Source organism: Ananas comosus, unplaced genomic scaffold, assembly GCF_001540865.1.
Source record: "Ananas comosus cultivar F153 unplaced genomic scaffold, ASM154086v1, whole genome shotgun sequence".
Taxonomy (NCBI): Eukaryota; Viridiplantae; Streptophyta; class Magnoliopsida; order Poales; family Bromeliaceae; genus Ananas; species Ananas comosus.
In genome coordinates, this window is record NW_017891402.1 from 107,478 (window position 1) to 117,500 (window position 10,023).

Below are 10,023 nucleotides of genomic sequence, written 5' to 3' on the forward strand. Positions count from 1 at the left end.
TTGACCTAAGCCGCACCATTATTGCTGGGGTGGGGCTCGGCCTCCGAACCGTACGTGGGACGAGTTTCTGCCTCATACAGCTCGGGCCGAAGACCGGGGGAAGTTGAGGAGAGATGGGGAGACCTAACTGCTGCCGGTCGGGACGGACAGGAAAGGGGGCGGGGATAAGCTTGCTTCTTCACAAGCTTATTCCCCCACCCCCAAAAAACAAACCGACCCTATAGCGCTTCGCGTTCTTTCTATTCCATCCCAGTCCATTCCGGGATAGGCGGCTAATATTAATCTCATAAGTGCAGTAGTCGTCGTCTGACCAATCGGCTCGGACACCAGACCGCTCGTGCCCGCCCATTCTGTCTCGCCCTAAATGGAATGGCTCTCTTAGTTAGGCTGTGCCCCGACCCGAGTCCCCACGTCCGCTTTTATCCGCCCGCAACCCGGCCAACACAACATTAGGGCCGTCCCCCTCATTCTATGCTGACCCGGGCCGGGGCTGGCTTTTTGGGAAGCCCGTTCCCACCGCGCTCATGGCCCGGCTGGCCTGCCTGCGGTAGTGGGAATTCTCCCGTTCCCTGGTAAAAAAAAAAGGGTTGGTTGGATGCGGGATCTACTCCACGAGGAGCGGTACGGACGTAGATGATATCATCACGACCTCTCTTTGCGTACCGCGTTGGATGCTTAACGCCACTTCGCCAACTGGCATTACCTGCGCTTTCCTGTCTCTCAGTGTGGTCAGCACTGGGTGTTTCCGAGCAGCGAGGCTGACACCCATTCGCATTAGTTCATCCAAAGTTCCTTACCCTTATGCACGAATTTTGGAATAAGCCATCTTCCTATCAAGGTTAAGGAGTCAACTGAGCATCTCAGCGGCGGGATTGAATACCCGGATCGAATCAGAGTTCACGCCGCCCGCCCTGAACAAATAGGAGGCGTGGGCCACAGGTCGCACATAAGCCACCGGGTCGCACGACAGAAGAACACCCAACATAAAGATGCACACTCCTCCATGTGAAATAGGAAGATTCATCTTCACTTTTTTGTAGTAGTCGTGACCAACAGCCATCAGCAGTCGGCTCATTGGTAAGGCGAGAGCTTCAAGCCCGATTTCAGGTGGCACACCCCCAAAACAAGGACCACTCGACGAGGGGGGGACGGGGAAAGCTACAGGCCCAAAACCTTCGACCCTTCTTTCTATATGGGGGTGCCCGGGGCACCTCATCTTGTCATTTCGTCCTTGATCATTCCCGTTAGGCCGAAGTGTTTGGCCTTTCCTTCTCCGCGCCCGCTCACGCTTCGCTGACCTATCGCGTGGTAAAGAGAAGAGAGTACGAAAGAATTGTAAACAGAGCAGACCGCAGAAAGATTCTAAATATGACAAGTCCCCCATGGATTCGATAAGAAGGAAATGAAGAAGGGGAACGAAACGAAATAAAGCATTTCTAGCGGATGAGCTTCTCCCTATTTTGTCTGGTAATAGAATAGGGCGGCTTGCTTTGACCAACACTCCACTTTTTGCTCTGTCCATGGAGCGTATGAATTTCCTGGAATGTAGATAGACCACAAAAGGGAATGAAGAGATAGGAATAGGAATTATAGTACCATTGGAAGAAGAGGCACCAGTGGGAACATCTCTACTGACGAACCATTTCAATAGTACGGGTGCTGCCGTGCCACGAGGCACGACCATGGAAGTAATGAAAAAGAAGAAGTTCTGTAGTTGGACCATCTGCTCTATCCGTTCGATTTGAGCTTCTCCAGAGAAGATGAGAGGCTAAAAATGAAAGTGTTCGCAACGCATACCGAAAAAGGGTACCCATGTTGCCGACCATTAATGACTAGTTCGAAGACCAGGAGCAGGGTTGAAACCAAGAAAGATTTTTGACTTTCCGTTTCCTAACGTTTTCAATAAAACTCAAAAGTGTATTTTCACAATAGGAATTCCCTTATTGGTGCTTACCTGTTCTTTTAGGAACCATGTGGTATCTCTTCTACAAGGTTGTTTTAGTATGTATGACGGTGGGGTTGGTCATGATAAATTGTAGATGAAGACCTTCCTCCCAAGTACATCTTCAACCTTCCAACAATTCCCCTTCACCAAGGGATGAGTTGGACTCTGCCCTGGAATTAGTCTTCCTTCACTATGTGTTTGTTGGGAACTGTTCCTTAGGTAGAGTGTGAAGAGTGAAGACAGGAATCGTGTACTCGCCATTGGTAGCCATCTCAATTATCGGTGCTGGTACTGGTCTTATGACCGGTTGATGCAGGTATTGGTTTGAGCATCATCAGATGGTGTATCCAACCAGACCAACCTTTTAATTGAGTGGTTGGCAGCCAACACTTTGTGTTGTCTTGACCGCTTCCCACAGGCAACATCTTTTGCGGGCCTTGAGAGAGGCTCGCTTTAAGTGTTTGCTCTGTTGTAGGTTAGCTGTCAGGGTACAGAGTTTCTTGATCTTCCTTTGTCCCTCCTCACCTCTTGGTGGGGTGGTGTACAGAACAGGTGTACTCTGGCTTGAACTTCCGAAAGTACGCAGTACTTGGTGGTGATTCTTCATCACCAATCTACATTAGCCAAGGTGTAACCTTGTTCTAGGCTGGTTGGGGTGATTGTTAGTGCTCATGGGCTTGAACAAGCCTTCACCTAGGAGGATGCTATTAGACTCGAGGTATTCATTACCTAAGTCAAAATGCTCCTTCAAGAACCATCGTAGAAGTATTTTCACAATGTTTTCGGTGATATTAGTAGATGCTATTCGAACCCTTCCTTTTTTTAAGATTATATATATATAATAATAATAATAATTTTATAATCAATAGTTAATGATAATTAGCATTCTTATTATCAAACTATTGATTATAAAATCAATGTATATGCGTGAGACTCTTGGCCCGCACAAGACAAGGCCCCAAGACAAGGCTTCGCAATGTCGCACACCACGAAGGGCCCTCAACACATTCTGCCACCAACATAAGTCTTGGACGTGCCACAACGCCCACGGCCATACCGCTCGGCACCTCGTGCCTTCGGCCTGTTCGCTCGGTCCACTGCATTACCGTCGAGCCCTCAAGTGCGCGCCACAAATTAGGCAAGGCTCCCAAGCTACACGACCTCATGGGACACTTCGCCCGTCACCGCTTCGCATCTCCAGCTCTGCGATCTGCCCGCGCGACCCTCATGCCCCGTCGCAAGCCCTTTTGGCGAGCGCATAGCCAACTTGCCCCACACTTTGCTCTTGGCCGTCTACATGACCTTTATGCACTGCCGCGGCGCGGAGCGCCCAAGGTTGTCCCCACAAAGATAATACAACCGAATCGGCCACAATCCGCATTGCTAGCCACTCTTGCCTCATTGCACGGCGGCGCCCCGCCGTCAACTTCCTTGGCCCAGCTCCAAGGTTCGCTACACGGTTCCGATACCGATCGCCACAATAAGCCCACTTGTTTGCTCCACGGCCGCCCCGCACCATGGATCCCCGCTTAGCACACTTGCCTTGCGAGACTTGTCCGTTTCGGTGGACCAGACCGTCGCTCGACTGTCCCTTATCGCTTGTACGCTCCATCACAGAGAATCCAAGACGGCATAAGGTAGTGCAGAGCGAGTGACCGGAGTTAACCTCCTACCGGTTTCCCCTCCCGTAATGCTATCAACCTCATGTCACTAGCATTACCCTAGGCTCGCGTCGCTCTGCCTGCTCGCTTCGCAAACACAAGACGCTAGGCTTGGCACGCCGCGCATGCCAAGGGGGATCCTTCTCCTAAGGATCGCTTGGGGGAGTCGGGGCCACTTGCCATCAAGCGTCCACCCCTCCTCTAATATAACCGGATAGGCCTCCAGCCAAATCTCACCCCGGGGGTTCAAAGGTCTTGTGGGAGCATACGTTTTTTGAGCCACCGCACGACGCCCCAAAGACACCCCCAATTGCATGCATTTTGGCCCCCGCGGCTCCGTCCGACGACGATGTACCTTCGCAAAGTGCCCCCTCCGCTAGCCGGCCAATTTGTCCTACCAAAAGCACATCTCATGGCCCACGCAAGGATGTCAACGGCCGCCCAACATAGTAAGGCCGTGACAAACTCCCCCACTCAAGCTATCGACGTCCTCGTCGATGCTCCACCAGCTATTCCCGAATGCCAACATAAAAGCAGCACCACTGATTCTCCAGATCAGAGCCCACCGGCCTTGGCATTAGTAATCCGTCGATGCCACACTGACTCTACCCAATCCTTCGTGCTCAGAAGCGAAACACCTGTCCATCACATGTACTTGGTCCCCTGACCATCGACTTACTTGTCCATCCACGGACGCGGTCCCCCGACCAACGATCTTTCACCAGATCCGCCAACTCAAAACCACTGCTCACAGCACCCCGAACATCTCCCAGATGTTGTGCACGGTTCCATCACAAATTGAGTGGAGTGGCACTTCCTTGCTCCCGCCAAGGTCAAACTCCAGACATCACACATAACGGAGTGGCCAACACGAATCAGCTCGCAGCTCAGCTTCGTTTCTCCAACTCAAACAACCACCAGAGGATTCCACATTTTCGTTCAACTCAAACTTTGCGACAGAATCATAATCTGACCCACTTGCGAGTTCTGTCCCTTGAACTCTCGTCCAACACAAAGTCTGTGAGTACTTCGCCCTTTTGTGCCTCCCTTGCAACGACTTTCGCCACACAAATGCCCCTCACACAACGTCGAGCTTTCAGCCATGGTCCCAACAGCTTTCAAGTCCTTCATCAAGAGCACCCCGCCTTGACTAATTCGCAACTTTACTAAACTAACTTCACCATGGACTCTAGTCATGTCTCCCGACTGCCTTGCATTCTGCTACTTCTCACTGGTCAGCACGTTGGCCTCATGTACCACAGTTTGCGCCAACCACCAATTTTCGAGAACTTTCGCAAGTAAGACTTTGATCCGCGACCAAAGTCACCAACCAAGCTCGAGCCTCTTGACACCACGTCCTCTTAGCCCACAGCTTGCCAATCTGCCTGCCCGCAGAAACCGACACACAAGTGTATGCCACTGACATAGAACTCAGCCTGACCAAACTGCCAATCTTCACTGAGAGTCTGCATTGCCACAGCAATGTAGCCGCCTAGGCCTCCACTGCCCTTTTAGAACTCCAGTACTTCGACCTTCCCAGCAGTTGAATTCTGAGATTAACCCACCAGCGTTCCAATCCAGCCCACCATTGTCTGTCTCAAGTACTTCGGCTCTGCCACAACCTTCACTTGAGTACTCAGACGCTGCATTTGCTCTGCCCCAAGAACTCCATCTGCCACAGCCTTCATCTTGGGTGTCCAGAGACTTACAAGTCCCTTTTCTCGGACCTCCCGCTACTAATTGATCTATATTGTCCGTGTATCCAGGTGCTTCTCACCCCACTCTTTTCTTTTATTCCAACCAAGTGGCAGGGGGCCTTCAAACTCCCTCTCTGCTTGGTTTAACCAAAGGTCTCCGTATTAATATCTGTCCTCTGCAGGCCTTTACAAGATCTCCATGTTAGTCTAGTCGGTTGGTTTGTCGCCTTATCAGCGCTTTCCTTCTCTCTAGGTTACATGGTATGTATGGGGAAACCCAGTTTGATCCTGTTTTGGCTCTGTCTCCCTCATTCAGCCAGGTAAAACCTCAGTAGCCATTCTAGGGAATTTTATCCTTTTAGTGGCTCTAAGGGTTGTGTCTTCTATCAGTCAGTTGAGAGCAATCTCGCTGGTAGAGGGCACATCCCTGGTATCTGAGACATCTTCAATCACCAGTTGGTGTCTGTTATTCTAATCTTTTGGTTAGATTAGTGAGGGAGGGGGATCAGTGGCGTAGTATCGCCATAGGTAACTACTTTATCACGAGGTGACTTTGATCAACCTTTAACAGTTGGTCAGAGTCGGCTCTACTGGAGGTTCCTTAAAGGGTTCTTCCTTTAGGCAAGCCTCTGTGGTGAGTAGTGGCAGTATTAGTTGGTTGAGCTCTGATTTGGGACGAGCCGCCGAAAGGTGGTTTTGTCCCTTGTCACCTTAGCCAACTATACTAAAATTATGTTACTGCGCTTCTTGGTTCCTGTTTGCATATCTACTGTATGTATTTTTACGGTAGTGTGCAGGGACAGACATACTATGGTCTGAACACACCATAATAAGCTGTATTCGGTGGTGTATAACAATCGTCACCGATCAGTCCGTAACCAAGGTTGTACAGTGTTGTGTGTGTGAGAGTTGAGTGTGACCAATTAAAAGGTTCCTCTTCTCGATCATACACACTGCCATATTGGTTTTCTTGTTGTTGGGATTTGATGAAAGTGACCCTACAATTTAACAACTATGGATAGTGCTAAGTTCTCTTATATCAAGAGAGTTCTTAGTGCGTACATTAAGGTCCACCTCCCCTCTTCAAAGGGGGACTGGCCTCTGAACCCTTCCTCTTCGAGAACCATTCCCTTAGCCTAAAAGGGCGAGGGGTGGGATCCCGAGAGTTGTCTCTGATCTTTGGATTGGCACTTTGATGTCAGTCCAGTGAAGGACTTCTTCAAGTGGTCGTCTTTGAGGGGCCTGGGTGAGGAGTTGGCTACAGTACTGTCGTTGGTACTATGGCACTGCTCTAAGGCCTGACGTTACCATCGAGGAGTTCTTTAATGCACCTATTGTAAACCAGAAATGGAGGGCAGATTAGTCTGACCCAATCATGGTCCGTTTTGGCCTTTCTATGAAAGGTTCATGATGTGGTAGTATCAAAGGGATAGGATTTTAGGTTACCTATCCTATAACCTTATCCAGAATCTATTCTTTAGGTTCTTATTCTATCAGTGAGATCTTAAATACAGAGTTTTGTGGTTTTCTGTTTTGGGTCTGAACAACCCAAAGCAGATAGAGGTGTTATTCCCCCTAGGAAAATGACATCCTATGGTGGGAGTACCCTCTGAAAAGGCCATCAGTAAACAACCAGCATTTAGAGTCTTTGACTACGATGGAGAGAGTCTGAAGCCCCTGAAGGACAGCATAAGCTTCACTTAAAGCGCATTTTCGCAGTGGTCCAGAAAGATAAAGATCCAGCAAACATCTGATGAAGGGTATCTGGTGATGTAGATACCAATCCCAGCGTTATACGAACCATTCCATGCTGCATCCACCCAAATAAGAAAGTCACCTTCTGAGAATGGCTCTACACATGGATGGGGAGGGGAAATTGCATGCACCTCAGATAAGGCTGCAGAGGGGGAATAAGCCATAAAAAAATTACTAGTCCTCAAAAGGGTCAGCTCGGGATTGGGGGATTCCCCTTAAAAGATGCAGTTATTTCTGCTTTTCCACATACACCACATTAAGGTGTAGCAATAAGCACTTTCAAAACTATCACCAAAGGTATTCAAAATCTAAGATATCAAATATGAAATATGAGATAAAGCAGTAGGTAATCTCACCCCAAGAGGACAAGCAAACCACACAGCTCTAGCAAAGTTGCAATATAATAGCAAGTGATCAGTAGTTTCAGGAAAACAGCTACTTCTAGGGCAGTGATAATAAACTCCCTTCATCCGTTGATGAATTGTGTGGCGAGTAGGTAAAGCGTCTGAGATGCATCTCAAAATTCAAGTCGGGTATAATTTCTTTACTCCGAAATTTCAACATGTGAAGAAGAGGCAGACCAATTAGCACCATCCACCAATTGTTAAGCCGACTTTGTTGAAAAAACCCCTTTGGTAGAGATGGACCAAGTTTTGGTGTCTTTCCAGCCTGAATTAGGATTTGTTCTGAGACTCACCTGAAGAATTTGGTTCAACATATTTCTAGGAAATAGATTCTGAATAAGAGAGATGTTCCAAAGAGGAAGATTGCCAATTAGTAAATCACATACCTTGGAAATATTTTGAGGCAGAGAAACATTCTTTAAGTCAATATGGTGAGGTAGCCAAGGATCAAATTTCATATTAACAGTGGCTCCGTCTCCAATAATCCAGTACCATTTTCAAGTGGTCTTTGATAAGCCCTATGGATTTCCAAGTCCAAGAAGACCTGTTAGGGTGTGACGCTTCCCAAAAGGAGCACTTAGGAAAATACCTAGCTTTAATGATTTTTGCCCATAGACTAGAAGGATTAGAAAGAAGCCTCCAGCCAAGCTTTAACATAAGAGCTTTGTGAACTGCTGAACATTTTCTTATACCCAGGCCACCAGAACATATAGGTCTGCAAATGGAGATCCATGATTTTCAAAAGAGGTGTTTTTCCCGGCCTCCCAACCCCACCATCAATCCCTCATAATGCTGTTAAGTTCTTTCAGTAAACCTGACGGAAGGATGAAAGTAGACATCTAGTACACTGGAAGAGCACTAAGAACAGCCTTAATGAGAGTAAGTCGACCGGCATGGGATAAATACTTGGCCTTCCAACCAGCTAGCTTCTTCTTGAATTTGTCCACATTGAACTTGAATGAATGGAATTTATATTTTGCAAGAATCAAGGGGTAGCCGAGATACTTATCTTGGCCATGCATATCACGAACTTGAAAAATCTTTAAGATTTTTTCTTTGCTGCTCTCTTTAGTGTTCTTGCTAAAAAGGATCACAGATTTTGCTTTGTTGATGCTTTGACCTGAAAGAAGGCAATAAGAATTTAGCACTTGATGTAAGTTATCAGCCTCATTTGCTGTAGCCAAACAGGATGAAATCATCCGCGAACATGAGGTGGGTAATGGGAGGAGCAGACCTTGCAATTCTGAAGCCCTTGATGAAATTAGCTTTTAGATACTCCTAAAACATTAAGGACAAAGCATGATCGGCTAGTAAAAAAAAAAAAGGGAGAGAGTGGGCAACCTTGTCTGATACCTCTCTGCGTTGGATCAAGATTCCATCCGATTGACCATTGATAACAATTAAGTAAGACACCGTAGTAATGCATAGCTTTATCCAACTAACAAAAGTGCTGGGAAACCCATTGATCTTAAGCATATTAATGATAGATTAAGTCCCATGAACATTGGTCGTATGCCTTTGACATATCACATTGTAGAATAAAGTTTCCGTCTTTCTTTTTCCTCTGGAATGTTGCAAAGATGGGAGAGATCTTCAGCATGAAGAACAGCCCATCTCTCAAGAGATCCCCTAGTCAACTGTTGAAAAATAGATGGTGGATTGGTAGTAGAGAAGATAGCCCTAAAGTGGTTGACGAAAAGCCTGATAATCTCAGAACAGTTCTGTATCCATTGGTTATCATCATTTAAAATTTGCTGGATCGAATTTTTCCTCTTCCGTCAGGAGGCATAGGCATGAAAGAATTTGGTATTCTTGTCCCCATGAGTGATCCATCTAATTCTGGATCTCTGATGACAATAGATTTCCTCTTTGGCTAATAAATCTTCGTATTTGCTACGAAGGGCTCTTTCCAAATCATTAAGGCTCCCATCATTGTTTGATTCCTGAATTTTAAGGATTTCCTTTTCAATGTTCATAATTTCTTTTCTTATGGGTTGTTGCTTCAGGCCCTGATTTTCAGATTCTTTGAGAGGAATATCAGTTTATCAGCAATGGAATTGAAATTGACAGAGGCTGAATTCCATAATTGACTACATTGTGATTTGAAAGCTTCGTCTTTGAAATCACCAATGTTCAATCTTAAATCTAGAATTCTAGTGAGGGGGAAACTAACGTAATAAGATGGGGGCATGATCACTAGATATAGCAGGAAGATGAAAGACAGCTGCAGATGGAAAGAGAGCATTCCAAGCCGGATTAGCCAACACTCTATCTAGTCTCTCTTGGATGAGGAGACCTTCATGCCTACGGTTACTCCAAGTATAGATGGGGCCATTGAAACCGAGGTCTAAAAGGCCAGCACAGTTGATCATATCTATAAATTAGGAAAACGCAGTTTTAGTGACAGGATTACCTCCGATTTTCTCCTTCTCTGAACATATAGCGTTGAAGTCCCCGGCACAGCAAAAAGGCGCATGTCCCTTGAAAAAGAGAAAAACTTGATCTTGTTCCAAATATGCTGACTGGCCCTGTGATGAGGATCACCATATATTGCACCAAAA

The 10,023-nt window shown here is 46.8% G+C and overlaps 1 protein-coding gene across 1 annotated transcript; it reads right to left on the bottom strand.

Moving 5' to 3' along the window:
• Positions 1-816: 816 nt before the first annotated feature.
• On the bottom strand, positions 817-2,775 carry LOC109704896 (cytochrome c biogenesis CcmF C-terminal-like mitochondrial protein). Its single transcript, XM_020225679.1, has one exon. It carries the CDS (start codon positions 1,721-1,723, stop codon positions 848-850), a length of 876 nt encoding a protein of 291 aa, XP_020081268.1. The 5' UTR covers positions 1,724-2,775; the 3' UTR covers positions 817-847.
• Positions 2,776-10,023: the final 7,248 nt, after the last annotated feature.

What these genes read in the sequence shown, in the direction of transcription:
- LOC109704896 (XM_020225679.1), bottom strand. Translation starts at nt 1,723, where the DNA reads ATGGTCCAACTACAGAACTTCTTCTTTTTCATTACTTCCATGGTCGTG.